Source organism: Rhea americana, unplaced genomic scaffold (genome assembly GCF_003343005.1).
Source record: "Rhea americana isolate MKP2758 unplaced genomic scaffold, rheAme1 scaffold_160, whole genome shotgun sequence".
Taxonomy (NCBI): Eukaryota; Metazoa; Chordata; class Aves; order Rheiformes; family Rheidae; genus Rhea; species Rhea americana.
The window spans coordinates 540,635-558,986 of record NW_028185706.1 but is presented as its reverse complement, the minus strand read 5'-3'; the positions used below and the strand labels follow the sequence as shown (position 1 = coordinate 558,986).

The following is an 18,352-nucleotide window of genomic DNA, read 5'->3' as shown; positions in this document are numbered from 1 at the left end:
ATCTCATACTATCATATAATTCAGTGTAAATATTCTTACTAGTCATATCGCCCCAAAGTAAATATTCTTTGGGGCCCTCAGAGGGTCCGAAGAGCAAAATTGTAGATAGTTAGAATTGTAAAATATTAACTCAAGGCTTGTTGTAGTCTTTTGCAGTGCACTGTGTAGCACTTTTGAGTATCTTAGAATAGTATGTAGTTAATGTCAGATGTAGTGCATGGCTGATAAATGCTGAAAAAAAGAGAGATAATAAAATGTAAGTTTATCTTGAAAAATAGGAGAACCATGGAGGACAGGGCATTGGGACAGTGCATTACAAACATAATGAATGATGCTCTTGGGGGTCTGTGGATACTCAGGCTTCATGGTTAAAAATAATCTGTGCGAAGGAGCTGCTATCTCTTAGWTTTTGTACAGGCATTTGAACTGTCTGAAACTTTCCAAAACCGTTTGATAGCAGGTTTGGAGGGCATATTTTCTTCCCAATTTTATAGCTGATTCTTAACTTGTAACTTTGGTCCTCYAGGTTCAGCACTTCAAGACAAACACTGATGTGGATTCCAGATTCCTTTTTTTCCAGGTATTTGYAATATTTCTTTACATTAAGCAAAGACAAATAAATGTTATTCTCAATTCTTAATCTGTTCCTTAAGCAGTGAATTCTTTTTCCCTATCTCAACTAATGGAGTAAATTCATTTGAAATAACTGTCATACAAAAGGCATCTTCTGTCTTTAATAATGCTATGGCAACTTCACCTTCACCTGAAGAGTTGCCATTTTTTAGATGGCATACTGTGGAAATAAGACTCCAAATATGTACTAAAGTAAGACACCACTGATGCTTTATTATTATGTTGCCACTTTTGATCTTAACGCAATGTTATGTAGTAACATTGYCTTTGGCTTTTTCTGAATTATTGCTGTACCTTGAGTTGACTCATTTTGAGGGTTTCAGCGCATGGTACAGAAGCTTTTGGATTATTGCCTCTCTTTCTGGTAACTTTTATATTACTACTGTCATTGCCTCTGTAGGTAGTGGTGTTTACTGTTTGTAACCTAGTAATTTCATGCTGTACCCCTATCATCACAGTTAATCCCAAACAAATAAAAGAAAAGCTAAAACCTGGCTGCTAGCTATGCTTCCTTATATTTAATTTTTGTACTCCARATCTCTTTACCAGTAAAGCCTGGCAGCTGACATGGATAGCAGCAGCATCTGCTGCTGTTATACTGAAATATGCAGGTAGATAGAATGCCAGGGAGATGTCACCTKCTGTAAGATATGGAAGAAAAAGCACAAGGAAGAAGTCCCTTGCTATTTCCCTGCGCTAAGTGGACTACCCAAGCAGGTCATTCTGAAAGTCATTTAGTAATTATCCTAAAACACACCATTGAAAAATCATGTTATTGTGATCTAGAGTCAGATGGAGTCTTAAAGTAAAGCTGTTGACCTTTTCCTTAGTGTGTTTGCTTCTCATCTGTAAAATTAGGTTTTGGTATTTTGTGTTGCACTGATTTGGAGCACTTTGATCTAGTGGGGAGAAGATCTGAAATAAAATAGCATAGGAACCCATCCCATTCTTGCCCAGTAAGTCCTTGCAGAAAGCATCCTTTTTACTTCACCAGCTTTTACTGGTTTATTAGATTTTTAACAAACTATACAGCCCTCTTCAGATACCTGGGAAGACTTTTCCATCCTGTCAGGCCAGGTTCTGTGTCTGTTTTCTTCAGGAATCTGAAGATACTTACGTTGCAGGTCTTGCACTTTCCTTCAGTGAATGTGCACAGCTCTTCTACTCAGGAAAAATCTCCCCTACCACCAGCATTTTCCCTCACCTAGGCAGTTTTCTTCTCTACTTAGCTACACTGTTTTACCAAAATGAGACATACAGTACACAAATAGATCAAACTGACTGACTGAAAGTGTTGCTATCTTGTATTGGTATGTCTGTGATTTAATACTTCTCTACATGACATCTAACTAAGATTTCCATTGTTTTAGTTTGCTGAGTGGAAGAATTTCAACACTGAAGGATGAAACTGGTGCTGTGAGTAATAAACATACTGATATATCATTAAATGAATGTTTGTTTCTAGTTAGGTTCTCTCCTAAAAAACAGTAATTGTGGGTGCTAGTTCCTATTAGTAGAGATCTACTGCCTGAGTCAGTATATAACAGCTAAAAGCATGGTAGACGAATGGCCAAATAAATGAAAAATACATGTACTTCTAGCTTTTTAAAACTTATTTTGGCTTTTGCCGGTGTTTTYGCTGTCAATGTTGTATTACATAACCACTAACAGTGGTGTTGCAGAAGTCTACATTTAAAATTCTTAACAGCACCATCCCTGCTTCAAAGTCCATGAAGAGTAATATTCATGTAGACTTGACCCAATTCTTTTTGCCTATTTTGGCCCTTATCATTTCAATAGGAGGAAAATAAGAAATATTAAAACCATTTGAAAATGTTACTATGTATTTTCCATTTTTTCTGTTGCAAAGAGTGAAGATTCAGTACAAAATATGCTGTCCTCTTTCTTATAATTTTAGAGGCTGGCTGCCAAAGTGTTCCTGCTATTGTATGGTAAAATTATTATTTGGGAGTACTTGATTTGTTTATACCTCTATGTATGTACTTAAAATATCAAAAAGGAGTGTTTTCTTTTTTCTTGCTGAAGAAGTGTTAACTTCTGATTAGCACAGAATAAGGGTCTCTTGCAGGCATCACTACTTGTGTGTCCTGTTGCCACAGTCTGGACTCTATGCTTTCATGAAAGTTGATGACATCTCTGGAATTTTTGGTTCTCATGTTCACTCTAAGATAAGTGAAACTGGGATAATGTGCATATTTTTGTGCTCATTCTGCACTGTTCAGAGACAGCAACTATGCTGCTTTTAAAAAGCAAAAATGGCAGTTCTAATATCGCAGAGAGGAGTAGTTTTCCTTTGATAGCTATTCTGYATGTAGTCAAGCACTTTTGATGTGTAAGTGTAGCTGTTCGGATTTTGTTGGCAAATATATGTATTTATGTGTATATATGTGTGTGTATATATATCCATTTCAGTCTGTGTGCATGATATTCCTAAAAGGGAAGCTRCAGTAACAACATTGTTGTTGAATGATAGTGAGGCACACAAATACTTTCCTAAAAGCATGGTGGTAGTTGGAATGATAATTGTCTGGATGAAAAAGTTAAGTCTGGATCTATCTTGAGGTCTTATATAACACTTACTTCATTCTGAGCATGTTACAGAAAGATCAGTGGCAGTGCCCACTGACTCCATGGAGTCGTCAGTACTTAAAAAATACAGTTTTAAAAACAAGTGTTACCTATTTGCAGCAGTGCTTGTACATCAGAATGCTGTAATAGTAGATGGTAGAAGAATAAGAGCAAAGCAATTGTCTTGATACTTTGGGTTTTGTTTATCTGACTGCCTCAACTTCTTCTCTCATGCTTATTACAGAACTGTATGCTTGATAGTTGTTCTATAATAATGCTAAAAGTACTGCTTTTTTTTTCCTTTACAGATATTTATTGATAGAGATCCAGCAGCATTTGCACCCATTTTAAATTTTCTTCGCACAAAAGAGTTAGACTTAAGGTAAGAGCTCTAATTATTTTAAATTAAGATTAATTTGATCAGATGCATTAGAGAACTTTTTTAAATGGAAATTATTCATTTCTGCTCAGTTACTTGGATGCCTGATATGACTGACCTGCCTCATAGATCTAAGCCTATGTCTTAAGGATTGCATATGACATGATGGAGGCAGAGACACTAGCATTATATTTTGTTACTGGATTCTTATAATTTAAACTACTGTTGGCAATGCATTTCTTTACTGTTCTTGTATCCTTATTTTAATCAAAGATAACTAATATTAAGATTATTCGAAGTCTCATAAGGATCAAATTATTCATGATGTCTAGCAGTGATTCTAAACTGTTAGCTTGAAATTCACATTGTCTTAATTATATTTAAAAAGTTATATTCAAGGTATTATCTAACTATATCCTTTTTTTGGTTTTCTTCTCTAGGGGAGTGAGTATTAATGTTCTCAGGCATGAAGCTGAATTCTATGGAATCACTCCTTTAGGTAGGTAAATTATTTTTATATGAGATCATCTTCTATTTGATACAGCTAAAATGACTCGCAAATTCTGGACAGCTGTGATCCTGAAGACTTTCAAATTTACTGATACATGAGGTTGTTTGAAATAACAGTGTCTCCTGGGGAAGTAAAGCTATAGCCATATCTCCTTTTTCCCCTCAGTAAGAAGGTTGCTTCTATGTGAAGAACTGGAACGCTCATCTTGTGGCAGTGTCCTCTTTCATGGCTACCTGCCTCCTCCAGGTATTTTTCTATTCTGACTCTGATACTGCTTCCAATCACTTAATGCTTTATTCTGTGGGGGTGACTGGCCAGAGTATTTATTCAAGCTGTCAAACTGTCCAGAGAAGACTCTCCTACTGAAAGCTTAAGCTATCCTGCAAACATGTCCAAAGAATTGGATGTGGTTCTGATTTAAGAACAAGACTTATGCCTGTATGCTGTATGAAATGGCAAGTTTAAAGTGCTAGATGGAAGTAGTATGTTAATACCAAACAAACTGTTATTGATATTAGACCAGACTGCAGATTCTTGAGTACATTTTGGTTGAATGTTATCAACATGGAGTGCGTTTTCCTTTCTAAAGGTAGTGTTACTTGAGATGCCCTATGTCATGTCAGTAGATGGCATATCRGTGCAAGAGATTGTTCCTTAACAATGAGTATATGTTAGGTATTTACTCCTGTTTAGAGACGAACACTGTGTCTTAACTTGAAGACTAGGTGAGAATTAGCCAATGGTTGATGAGTTTTTTTTTCTAAGGTAGTTCTTCAAACTATGTATGTCAAGGTGGGGARCAAGAACATTTTCTATTTCAGTGATTAGGTGTGGCTTAGTTTTTGTAGCAGCTGAACTAGACTTTGGATCAAAATGCACAAATGTTAATTCTATACTTTGAAAATGAGCAGGTATCTGTTAAATTGCTAAAGTTCATGGAGTGGGAAAAAACATCTCTCTTTTATAGGCATTCCCAATCGCAAAATAAATAATACTACTGGGCTACCGGCTGATGTTAGAACTGGTCAAAACGGCACTGAGAATGAGAGTCGTGGTGGTGGTGTCCAACCTACCCTCACTGGCACTGGGGAAAGTACAGTCAGACTAGGTGAGCAATGTAGATTTTAAAGTCCAAACATATTGCCATTGGGGAATAAAAACTGAGCAGCTATTTCTGGTTTCAGTCTGCTCTATGTTAGCTTGATCTTAAAATGTTATTTAAGTTAAATGCTCTTTCATATGCAGTCTTTAGGACTCAATGCTGCACAATCAGGACATTAGATTGAAGGAAAGGCGGATGAAGGTTACTCATGCAGCCTGAATATGGCCATTAGGCAAATGCCCTACACTGTACTGGAAGCCAAGAGAAAAAATAACTAAGCCAGAGTCTCTTGGGTCTTAGTGCAGTACCACGAACCTCCTTCCTGCTCTTGCACCTTGTCCTTTCTAATGGTACATCTTTCCTTGCAGGAGTCGAGATTCTTCAGGGCAATGCTAGCCTTCAGTTGTTTGACTATACAGAGTGCTTCCATATAAAATACATAAAAACTGTAAACAGTATAGGCTTGAATTTGGTCATTTCTTACCTTTTGACTTTGCAAGCAAAATGATGCTCTTAGTGTCGTGTTTCTATGAATACTCCTGTAAGTTGAAACTATGTTAGGGAAATCCTGAGTACGTTAAAAGATGCAGGTAATACAAAACTAGCCTTGGATATGAGTTGCTGCTGCTTCTTCCAAGTTGCTCCAGTCTCCCTTATGGAGAAAGGGGGACTGGAGGTGCAATCTTTAAGACTCAATTCTTTAGATGATCAAGGCTAACTTGGGGAGCTGTCACAAACACTGAGTTGAGCTCCATCCAGCAGTTCTGTCAAACTTAATTCAGCTATAGATGGGAAACGGGCATCCTCCTACAAGATGTTAAATGCAGAAGTTATAGGTATTCTGAAGCATTGCAAATATTAATTTAACAGTCTAGGACAAAATAATACAGGATTGCACAAACTGTTTGGAAAGGAYTCTCATGAAAGAGGACATTGTTTCTTGATAACAAGCCTCTTTCCCCCTCACCCCACCCTTAAGTCAATTTGGCTCTTAAAAAAAAAAAAATGTGCTTGCCTCTTTCTCCTTAGGAGCACTTTTGATTTTAGTGACTAAGATTAAAGTCGTCTTTCTATGTCAGGAACCATAATAGTTGTAAGAATTATGAGGAGTGTTGCCAATTAGATAATGAAAAGTTTGTTGAGAAACTTTTTCAGCAGATTCAAAGTTTTTGCTGAATATCCCAGTGAAGAGCTCTGTCCTGTTCTGAATGTCTGTGCTCATCTTTTCTCTAATACCTATCACTTGACTGACTTTAGTTTTATTGCTGTTTTTAGGATTCCCTGTGGATCCACGGAAAGTTCTGATAGTAGCTGGCCACCACAATTGGATAGTAGCTGCATATGCCCATTTTGCTGTTTGCTACAGGTATGAACATGGTYGTTTGTCTTGTTTCAGAAATCCAATAAAACTGGGATAAACTTCTTAATGAGACTTGTCATAGCAAATTGGTTTACTATGACTTGACAGTAGATCACGTGCATTCAGTATGCTATAAATATGAATTGCCACTCTTGCGCATGTAAAACTGTTTGATACAAGCTTAAATTTTACTACTTTCATGTTAATTCTTCATGTTGCTGCAAAATGAATTGATGAATAATGGGCTTTCCTGCAAAATGAATTGGTGAATAATGGTCTTAACTGAAGCGTTACTAGTTTTCTTTTACCCCCAAATCTTTTATCTAACAATTTAGATTTGGACTCTGGAGTCAGACCTTTGTGGAGGAGAGAATGGCTGTTACTTTAACTGGCAAATAGTATTTCTTTTAAAGCAGACTTGAGAGTTATTTCTGCAAGATTCATTTAAAAAGTTCTTTCTACTAAATGGATTTGAATACAGTCTATGAAGTATGGCACATAGGAGTATGAAAGAACTTCAAACAGTTCATTGGTTTCTGCTGTATGCCTGGCAACCTGGTCCTAAACTCTAGGGCTTTTGGCGTAGCGGAACTATTAAGCATTTGCTGCCTCATGTAGATGGCAGCGAAGTGAAGAGTGTCTCTAAATGTCTTGTTTACAAATTGGGTAGTTCTTAAGATCATGTGAAGATAAGTACAGGCTTTATATTACAGGAGCTATTTTCTTTAGTTCACATTTAGTAGTCTTGATTTTTAATGATGATYCTCTTTTCAATAGAAGATAATGGTTTAAGAAGAACTGCTACCAAAAAACCCCTAACATTGCTGTTGCAGAGTGATCAGAAACTGAAGGGATGAAAGAAATATGAAGGTTTTTTTTTTTTGGTTGTTGCCAAGTTGAAGCTATAGTTTGCCTTTTGCACCATACTGAATACAAACTCACTTAAATTGCATGCAACTTTTCTTTTATTCATCACTGCAATTCATTTTGCTGTAATATGTGCTAAATGTGGTTTCACTTACCTTATGTAAAGTTTTGTTCTCAGTTATACTTGATATGGCTTGACCTGAGAGGAACAGTGATTTGCTATTGCCTTTGTGGTAATTTTCCCCTCCTTAGGATTTTATATCTGACTGTTTTCTTTGTACGCTAGCTCATGTAAATGAAAACTTCCACCTCTTTCCTGCTTGGTAATCTACTTAAGTTCAACAGTAGTAAATCTCACTAAGTCATTAGTGATGCTTTTGATGAAGGCTGTGTCAAAATTCAGTGGCTGCTGTAAGAAAGCACAGGTCAATATGCCAATTTGAAATGTTGCTTTTCTTCATAATGACTGGAGGTAGCAGTCATGTCTTGACTGACTAGTTTTCCTTCTGGAACTTGAAGGAACTCTAGGAATATCATGGTGGAATTTTTCTTTCTCTCTGTTCCTAAACGGCTTTTGGTAACTGACATTTTTTGTTCTGTACTATATCTTATTACTATATCTTACTACCTGTTTGTTTCTTATTGCTTAACAGGTGAACTTGCCAAAACTTTTTTGAGTAATCCTTGAGGAGAGAGCAGATACTTAAATCTACTTCCCTATACCCACGAATTTAAATGTAGCTTGTTTCTGCAGGCCTCAGTCAAATGATGTGATTTTTTTTTTTTTTAAGATTCTCATGAAAATTGTTTTACTGTAAAAGCAACAGCTGAATTTTAGCCAGAATCACTTTTCAAAGTGGTAGTTTTTAATGGAGTAGACGGTGAATTCCATGCAGAGAGAAATGAAGTATATTTATATATTTAGTTTTGTGATCTTTTAGGTTGCTTGTAGCAGATGCTATTTAAATACTTAAGATTGTTGTTTTATTAAAAAGCTATGACAAAGTACACTGCAACTTAAAAATAGTGTTTTTTTTTCACTTGAAGTATTGTTGTTGAAGTTTTAAAAATCTAGTCATGAAGCTTATCAGAATGTCCTGGTTGCATTCAAAGGTTTATGGATATTGCAGTCCTGCTCTTAAGTCACTTTTGTATGCTGCATGGCTAGAACACAACAGTCTGTGATGCTTCAGCTAAGATGCAGTGCTGAAATAAAAAGAATGGAAAAAAAATGGAAAAAAGTATTATGTCTTCTTACAATRTTTTATATATTTTATATATATGTATATGCATATTTAACTAGAATTTCAAACTTGATGTTTTGTAGCTTAGCCTGTAAGACTGGAACATCTACATTGGGTCAGACTGGAATTTAGTAGTCTGTTTCTGGATGTCTAATCTCTGCTCCTTGTTCCTTCCCTGCCTTCACCCTTTCAGAATCAAAGAGTCTTCTGGGTGGCAGCAGGTGTTCACGAGTCCCTATCTGGACTGGACAATTGAGCGAGTGGCTCTCAATGCTAAGGTGGTTGGAGGGCCTCACGGAGACAAGGATAAGATGGTTGCAGTTGCCTCGGAGAGCAGCATAATCTTGTGGAGCATTCAAGATGGTGGCAGTGGCAGTGAAATTGGTAAGTGTAATTGCTTGGTTTTGTTTTGTTTGGTTTGGTTTCTTTATCAGAAAGACCACCATTAACTTATTTTGAGGAATCAATAACGTTCAGTAAGCACTTTACCAAAGTGACAAAACAAAACGCAGTACAGCAAYGTGTTGGAGCATGTTACCTTTCTTCTGTGTCTTACTAGAAGAATGCTTTCTTAAAATCAAGAAGAGGGGTAATAAAGTGGTCCCTTTGCTGGGCAGAGACCGACTAACAGTTACTACTTAGTTTAGTTTGAGGTTTTTATATGAAGATGCAAATTAGATTTAAAGCTTTTCACTGGATTTACATTCAAACCTAGGCATAGAAGAACTAAGCTTCTGACATGTCAAGCTATGGATACCGAGTAGTTCTCATTCCTTGCCTTTGTCTTATTAAAGCCATATTTTACAGTTTTCTGTCAAATGTAGTTCGTAAATGGAATCTGGAAGAAGATATTTTGTTCTTTTTATAACTTGGGTGTCTAGGTAGGGAAAAAGCACACTCTACTGCCCAAAGTATTAAGGAATTAGAGCTTGTACTCCTTGGCACTGAAGGACACATAATAAGARAGGCTTTAAAACAGCAAGAAGAGATTTTCAGAAGTAAATGTTCCTCGGTACTGATCTGATGGTTTTATCTGACTCACTGCTATTCAAATACAGAGCGAGTTTGGGAGGCAGTGAAGGGGGGATGGTACTGGGAACCTTTCTCTAGCTTGRGCCCTGATGTTTGAGCACTGCAATTATGCTAGCAACAGCGTTTTCACTGGCAGCAGATACTGTGATAAGATGTTAAATAAGCTTAGTACAAAGCATGATGGCAATTTTCCTATGCAGACACTTCTCTGAAACTGACTGCTGAGTTAATTGGTATTCAGATATATCTACATACTTGAAGTGGTAAGAATTAATGTGGTCATTAATTAAAGTCAAAATGACCAAGTTTAAGTTTTGATACAGTTGCCTTTACTTTAAAGGAGGAGTTTGCTTTAAAGATGCTCCGTCATTTTCTAATTTTGTTACTGATTTGCTTCTCTTTATATTGAAGTGAATGGAAGCACTAAGTCAGTTATAAAGAAGGAAATACAAAGGTTTTGCAAGAGGTCGTACAACTGAGTACTGGCTTCTTATTCATGATTCATAGAGATATTGTATGTAAACTTAATCAGCAAATTAGAAAAGGATGCACCATGTTATTTAAAAAGCTATGAAATGTGTGACTAAGTTGAATGTGAAATTTCTGTTAGCATGGAGTAAATATCCTACCTAAGGATCCTTTTCTTCTCTTAAGCTCCCCTTGACCAAATCTTACACTAGACAGGGAAGAGTTAGCACAACAGCTGTACTAATTTAAGYATTGCTTTAAGCACTATGCTATTCTGCTCCTTCTGTAGGAGCACCGTTTTCCGGCTTGACTTTGCTGCTTGGGTTGTCTGAGGATTTGCAATGAGATACATAAAGTAAAATACCAGATTTTTGGAAATGAAGTATAAAGATATGCAAAAACAAAGTGGACTTCTGCTTTAAATCAAAACTCTAAAACATGGCAACATCATAAGGTTCTGATAACTCATACTATGACTAGATGTGGCAACAAACTTAAGCAGTTTTACTAAACAGGCTGTACTGCACTGGAGTGGCTTTGTGAAACAAAGTAAATGTCATTCAGTCTCTGTGGAAAAAATATGCCTAAAGGATTGAATCTTTAGTCTGACTAACACTAACCAGAATGTACTGTTCCTGTTCTGGGTTAAATAGGTCATGCTGCTTGGTTTAACAGATTAGAATATGTATGTGTTCAACAGTAACTTAAATATAGTTGCCTGTTTTCTTGTTGTAGCACATGCTTGCTGTAGCACCTGCTTGCAGTCCTGCTTTGAGTTAGAGAGTACATCGCTATCATCTTGTGAAAGAAACTACTTGTTCCAAACAGTCTTTGGAGCCTAGCAACACCATACTCAGAAAATTGTGAGGGCTGGTATCCTTGTTACGGAGTGCTCCCAGAGTGCTCTCTTCCCTTTCAGTATTACTTACATAAGACACTGCTGCTGGATTGCTGCTGTAAGCCGTATTTTACTGAGAGGGGCCCTTAAGACAGGAGCCTGTCATTACATATAGCACTGTCTCCTCTGTGGATGGGTCTCAAGATTGTTGAACCTAAGCAGGACTGACACTTCAAATTCCTCCAGACCATTCGAGCTGTCTTTCTYGATTTCCTTGAACCTCATCCTTCTCTGGAGTAATCAATTCTTGTTGTTCCTGTGAATTTTTTTTTATTATTGCCTTTTTTGTGTGCCCTGTACTACTGAATCTTATCTGCATCAGATGATTATTTTGTGCCCTGGAAAACAGCTTAGCATCTTAATTAAAACATAAGTATACACTGAGCTTCCTGAGATTCACTCATGGGGTGTAACAGAGGGCTGCCTCTTGGTTGGGAATGGCATTTTGTTTATTTGAATTTGTCCAAAATAACATTAGGAAGTTTTCAAGCTATAGGGTATTCTTTATTTATAGACTGGTGCTGCTGCASCAGTTAGAGGCTGTTAGTGAGAAGTGATGTAGATATGTAGAGTAAGAAACTTGTGAGTGAAACTTGGTAATGTAATGTATCCCCCATAGTAATGACTTTTACTGCTAAAGAGGATGGGCATGTACTTACCAGCCATTACAACTTAGTTTGGAATTACAGGCTGAGTCACTTGCAGAGGCTGTTTACAAGACTGTGTGACTGCCAAACTTGGAAATGATCTCAAACCTCTTTAGTYTGAGATAATTTTTAAGTAACATGGTACAAAATAAAGTACGCTATCCAGGTTTACAGCTGAATAAAAATAATCATATTAGACCTATGATAAGACTGGGAAACTCCAAAGAGAGGGTGTATTCCTTGGAAAGGCAATATATGAGCTTCCATAAACATACCTATTCCAATTACGGTTTGTATAATGAGCAGAAGCTATCCTTGCTCTGGGGTGCCTCTTCCAAATTGTGTTGAGTTGGTAGCACCCTACTGTTTTAAGTGTCTAACTGTTCAGTAAGCTGGACTTATTTTTGCTTTGTTTATATATTTGTCAAAGTCGTAATACTTTACAAGCTAGTAAACCTACCAGCACTGAACTACATGATGAAATGGTTATAAATGTGAAGAATTCATTTGGGCAAGATTACAGTGAAAGATGTAAGCTAATGATTGCTTTTCCCCTCTCTATCTTCACACCCCTCCRTAGTTAAATAATAGAATCTCAGCCTTACTTGCAGTTCTCTTGATCAAATAATGAAGATTTTGGTGAAAGATAGGATAGAGTGGTTAACATTGTTTTCTTAGTAGTTAGGAGCCTTTGAGTTGTGAAAAAGCTCAGATGTTAAGATCTATAATCACCAGTGCCTGTCATATTTTTCAGTGTTTTGTTTTTTTATCAAATGAAATGTTCTTGGCATCCCACTKCTCTATTTAGAAGGCCAGCATTTGCTGGTAAGTCTTATATTTGAGATATTGAATAGTATGTGATGATTGGTAAAACTATATAGATTTAATTTTAATAGCCTGTTCTCTCTACTCATGAACTATAACCCAACTTAAAGATCTCTAGATGACAAGAAAGAGAAGGAAAGGAAAAAAAAATAGACTTTTGAAGGCTGCTGATTTTTTTCAGCTCAGATGCAGATGTTCAAATATTTTTGCTAAAAAAAGAAATTGGAATATATTCAACTAATATAGCATCAGGATTATTTGATCTTTTCTCCAGAATAGGGCTGAGACCTTGTAGCCTTATTAATTTCTAAAATTGTTWTAAAACTACACCTATTGAATTTACTTGAAAAAAAGAAAGTTCTAATACTTYAGAGGGCAATTGAAAATTAATGTGACACAAAGCTGTATCTAGCAAAACTGTGGAATTACTGCTTCTTTAATAACACTTCATAGTCATAGATTTAAAAAAAAAAATAAAACCTACTTGCTTCAATTGGTTATTTTTTATGCCTTAAGATGTATAAAGCCATTTGAGACTGTGGATTACAAGTGGTTATCAAAAAATAAGGAAGGCATATTTTACATAAGCTCGTGTTTCTCTTGCCTCCTTTCTCTTCTGCAATGGATGGATTGCATCAGCAGAGATGACATCATGCTGTGATTCAATTTAATGGAATCCAGTTTTCCTCTTGCATGGTATATCACCTAGTGGGAACCCACTTCTGGCTATTCATTAYCTACTAGAATAACAAATGTGACAAATGATAATAGCAGAGAGATTCCATTGTTACTGTTCTTTTCTCTTTATTTTAGATGAGCTTCACAGACTCTTCATTTTTTGTAGGAGTATTCAGTCTTGGAGTCCCTGTAGATGCCCTCTTCTTCATTGGCAACCAGTTGGTGGCTACTAGCCATACAGGGAAAGTGGGAGTGTGGAATGCTGTGACTCAGCACTGGCAGGTGTGTTCAATTCAGGCAATTTCTTTCTGCATCAGTCCTAATAAGCTGACGTATTACTCTGGTAAAAAGAGAATAAAAGAATATGTGAAATACTTTGTTTTCAGTCCTGACCTGTGTTACGGAGGCTGCCACCTGGATAGCAGGGTACTGTGCCTCTGGGTAAAATGTTACTGAATTGTTTGGTGGTACTGCCACACATGCTTTTTAGGCTTTTAAATAAAAGGACATGGTGCACTTTGGAGTAATAAATGTCATCTGTGAGTATATTTAAACTTCCTTGTGCTGTATTAAATTTGTGTAAAAAAAAAAAAAAATCACTAGAAGCATAGCAGAATAATTGTGGGGACTATATCGGGATTTTCTTCACCTTCTGGAGGGAAAARCATTAAAAAGTGAGTCTTATATCTGGGATCTCAAAAACTGTTTTGCAGTGGGAGTCTCTCCTTCAGTAGAAATATACATGATCTTGAAAGATTGGTGTCTTGCATCTGGATGCGTTTGGCTGTACTGGCTTTAYTCCTGCTGTCAAAATGCATATTAAATAGACAGATCCTTGGAGTCTGTATGAGCCTGAGAAAAGAGTTGAGCATTCATGTGACTAACAAAGCTTGTAACACAGCCGGATGTACATCTTTGTGGCACAAAGACTGGACACAATAAAAATCCAAAAATTTTCTTGCAAATCTCAAGAGGCAGAACTGACCTGGGGCTCTCTCCCGTGTCTGCAGCAATGTTTCCTGACTAAGCTTTGATTCAACCCTTAAGTGACAGTACTGTTAACATATAACACAGATGATAAGCATAGGATAGTGCTGCTTCTGCAGCAGACACGGACATGTGAAGTTGGTCTCAAACAAAACATTTTTTTTAAGACCTATTGAAGCTTTGTAAAATATTCTATTAAGAAACAATTTAATGCTATTTGACAAGTTGGAATTTGATATTTAATAAAGGAGCAAGTTATAAGGAATAAAAACTGTGGTCCCATTCATCTGTGTTCTTTATCCAGGTAGAGGCACAGAAGGCTTTCCAGTTTCCAGTAATATTTCTCAGTTTGACTCYTGTGATGATGAAAGCATTTCTTACTGAAGAGCAGAAAATATTTTTAAGTGGGTATACACCACMAGATGTCACAAAATATGTTTTTTCAGGGAAAGGGAATAGTTCCTTTCTAAAGAAAAGTTTCAGGGAGCCTTCTTTGCAACAGACTTTTTGTATTAGTGAGGAGAACCTATTGGAAGATGAGGGTTTTCTCATCTCCCTCAAACAAATTCTTTTTGGAGAAGAACCCTGTAAGTACTGAAGTGGCAGGGTTGTGCCTCTGATCTTCAAATGCCCCATGGGAATGCCTGATATTTGCATAAGTGCTTTCCACGAGTTGCTCATGGCTTTGAGCTTTGAATGTAATCATACTCATTGCAGTTAGAGCGATTTTGAAGAACAGAGTATGCCGATGCCCCATTCAGACCAAGATTTTGGTTTTGTTTCAAGTTTTCTTTCCTGATGCCTTTTTGTCTTTTTTCAGAATTGCTTTTTCTGATCTCTACTTTAAGAAGATTTATTTTTGTGCCAGCTGTCCTTCCTTAAGCTATGATTTTTGCATTTGATACAGTTCATCCTGAGGATATAAATCTGACCTCTGTCTCTAATTGGTTTTGGCATCTCCTTTCAAARTCTTGCAGATCTGAGCAGACTAGCCAAGGTGGTTTCCCTAGTACTTACTCCTCTGGCAATATTTCAGTGGCATGCAACAAGGAGAGGAGGTTGTGGGTGTTAGATATGGYGACAATGAAATATTTAGTATAGGAGTGCTTAAAGGAAGCAGAATGCTTAGTGTTGAAGAACATGAAGTAACAGAATATAGAAGCAATAGCATAGGACAGAAAAACTCCAATTGCTAAGTGAGGATTCTCCYGGGCTGTATTCTACCAATGGCTTCTATAGTGTTGCTCTGTTTCTTAGTAGAAGAGGAATTGTTTACATCTCAGCAGGTRCAATTTCTGACTTCACCTCTGGTATCCCTATTTCTGTTCCAGAAGAAAGGACTTCCTTCCGTTTTGTCAGATCTCTCTGACTCGGTCGTTCGATCTCTGCTGTTGGCAGCATTGTAGAACCTTCTGCAGGACACAGGGCTGGTGTTCTTGATGGAAGTCGTTTGGATCCTCTTACTTAGCACTCTCCTTGCAGTTATAATGACATCTGCAAGGGATGAGTAAARTGATATATCTGTGGATGGGCTGCTTCTGCCTTCCTTAGTTTTATAAACATTCTGCAGGTAGGAGAGCTTCCTTACACAGCTTTCATCCACAGGCACTCTGCACCCTGATTCAGAGACRTTTAGATGCTGAGATTTTAGTTTCTTGTCCTTTTGCTCTTGTCTTGTTTCTTCAAAGTAGTCTGAAAAAATCTTTTGAAACAGAGTTGAATCAGATTGTTTGATGCCTCATTTAATTAGGTGTAGTGTTGATCTGACTATGGGAAGAATAGCACGTTTGAACAGCGTTAGCTGAAAAAGAGCTATATAAAGGCATTAAGATTGAGAATAGCAATTCTTTTCAATAATTAGCAAGGATCTTTCTTCACGCCACTGAATTATCAGTTAGATATTGAAAAAGGTAGTCTTCCTCTCCTAAAGCTTAGTTGCAACCATTTAGTAAGTTTTATGCCTCCTYGTGGAGAAGAATCCTCCAGAGCAATAGTCAGTTGTGTTGTCCAGAGTGCACACTTCTGATGAACTCCATAACTTAAAGATCTGATTTATTAGAGGAACACAGATAAGCATCTATCAGCAGTACTTTAAGAATCCCATTGTAGGTGTGTGTGCCTTCACAGTAGCTTCAGGCCAGTACCAGACTCAAGTGGTCTTTAACAGAATGTACCCAAAATGTCTGAAAACTGAGGAAGGAGCAACCCGACTTCTTGGATTTTTTTTTCTTCTGTTTGCACTAGGTTCAGGATGTTGTCCCTATCACAAGCTATGATACTGCTGGGTCTTTTCTGCTGCTGGGATGTAACAATGGCTCTATCTATTATATAGGTAAGAAATGGGGGCAGGGCAGAATAAAAAGGAAGTGGTACTGGGAAGCTTTGTTCCTAAACAGACTTTTTAGTCTGGCTGTTCTAAGCCACATCAGAACAACACTGTCTATTCAGTGAAAAGAACAATTGTCTCTTCCCCACAGACATGCAGAAGTTCCCGTTACGAATGAAAGACAATGATCTTCTAGTGACAGAATTGTACCATGATCCCTCCAATGATGCTATAACAGCACTCAGTGTCTACCTCACACCTAAAACAAGTCAGTATTGTATTTTTGTTGATGTTTCTTGAAGCTCAGTGAGGATCTGTTACAGATGCTTTCGTTTCTCTTTCTGATTTTTCTTTTTCTGTTGAAACATAGCAGGGTTAAAGCAGCCACAATAGCACTGCATGTAAGCAATGCAATTTTCTGTATTTAATTGTCCTCAAATGAATGATGAACCTTGAGAGTAGCTGTATCCCTCTCAAATCTGTACGTTTGTACATACGTATAAATAGGTGCATATGCTTTAGATATATGTCCATGTATGCTTGTACATAATGCATTATACATTAACATATAATGTAATAACATAATGGCTTGTACATCAGTGCTTGTACATAATGTACGTTTGTTGGTCTTAGCACTTTTACATAAGATATGCACTTAAATTATGACTTGTATGCACTGAAATACTGTGAGTTATTGGGCAGGAGGAAAAGAGAASCTTGCCTTGACATCTACCTTTCCTATAATCAATACAGTAAAAACCATTTAGATACACAGCAAGAGCTACTGAATGATGTTCAGCTGTTGTGTTCTGTCTATGCACTTTTTTGTGACCATTGTACTGCTATCTCTTAAATTGAAAAACCTCTCCCAAAGGTTTTGGAGGAACTATTTATTCCCACATCTTTATTGATACCATAGTGACCTTTCTAACTATAGTCATCCCTGTTATTGCGTTGCTTTCCTGTTTGCTTCCCACTAAGGCAGAGGTAAACAGTATGTGGCACATATTGACCATGTCACTGTGAAGAGTGCCAAAATATCCTCTTGGAATGTAGAACAACATCTTTAAATGACTTTCTCTATGCCTTCCTTTAACCTCCAGGAAGGGGGAAAGGATGGAAGGGAAGGCTGATGTTAAGGTAAAGTTGAAGAGCATAGTATGAAACTAAACAAACTTTTTTTCAGGGTACGACTTGTTCTCTGTTCATGGAGGGGGGACAGTGAATAATATTTAAAATAAGTACCTCTCATTGTAGAAGCTTGGAAGTACTCTCTTGCCCCCAGTAAGACAGGTTCTATTGTCTGAGGGGAACATACGTGTTTCTTGCCCACTGTAGGTGTAAGTGGCAATTGGATTGAGATTGCATATGGCACCAGCTCTGGAGCAGTGAGGGTGATTGTACAGCACCCTGAAACAGTAGGATCTGGACCTCAGCTCTTTCAGACRTTCACAGTTCATCGAAGCCCTGTTACGAAGATCATGCTCTCAGAGAAACATCTTGTGTCAGGTAACTTTTCTTCTGCATGAAAGTTTGTATTGGTGGTTTTCCCCTCCTCCTGCCCCTTAAAATACTTGTATGTGTTACCTCGTAACTTGCTTTATTCCCACATATGATAGAAATGGGTTGGCCAGAGTTCTGTGTGAGATTTGCTTGAACCCTCATTCTTAAAGTGAACAGTTCTTAAAGCTTTTAGCATTTAAAAGACCTAGGTTTTATTTAAACAGATAATAGAACAACTAACTTCTTGTGTCTCATTCCAAGGTTGCCATTAGTGGGGGGGAAAGTGATTTTTTTTTTTTTTTT

General features: G+C 37.2%; 1 protein-coding gene across 2 annotated transcripts in view; it reads left to right on the top strand.

The window, feature by feature from the left end:
* Nucleotides 1-525: 525 nt before the first annotated feature.
* KCTD3 (potassium channel tetramerization domain containing 3) overlaps nucleotides 526-18,352 on the top strand; it is a 21,925-nt gene continuing 4,098 nt past the window's right edge. The window contains exons 1-12 of one of the 2 annotated variants that reach the window (XM_085300120.1): nucleotides 526-580; nucleotides 2,004-2,049; nucleotides 3,531-3,604; nucleotides 4,042-4,100; nucleotides 4,278-4,358; nucleotides 5,080-5,220; nucleotides 6,490-6,580; nucleotides 8,879-9,069; nucleotides 13,400-13,515; nucleotides 16,465-16,552; nucleotides 16,698-16,814; nucleotides 17,885-18,055. In XM_085300120.1, coding sequence (XP_085156246.1) covers nucleotides 552-580; nucleotides 2,004-2,049; nucleotides 3,531-3,604; nucleotides 4,042-4,100; nucleotides 4,278-4,358; nucleotides 5,080-5,220; nucleotides 6,490-6,580; nucleotides 8,879-9,069; nucleotides 13,400-13,515; nucleotides 16,465-16,552; nucleotides 16,698-16,814; nucleotides 17,885-18,055 — 1,204 coding nt within the window. In that variant the 5' untranslated portion in view covers nucleotides 526-551. The remainder of the gene's footprint in view (nucleotides 581-2,003; nucleotides 2,050-3,530; nucleotides 3,605-4,041; nucleotides 4,101-4,277; nucleotides 4,359-5,079; nucleotides 5,221-6,489; nucleotides 6,581-8,878; nucleotides 9,070-13,399; nucleotides 13,516-16,464; nucleotides 16,553-16,697; nucleotides 16,815-17,884; nucleotides 18,056-18,352) is intronic. The other variant, XM_085300121.1, reaches the window with a different exon arrangement.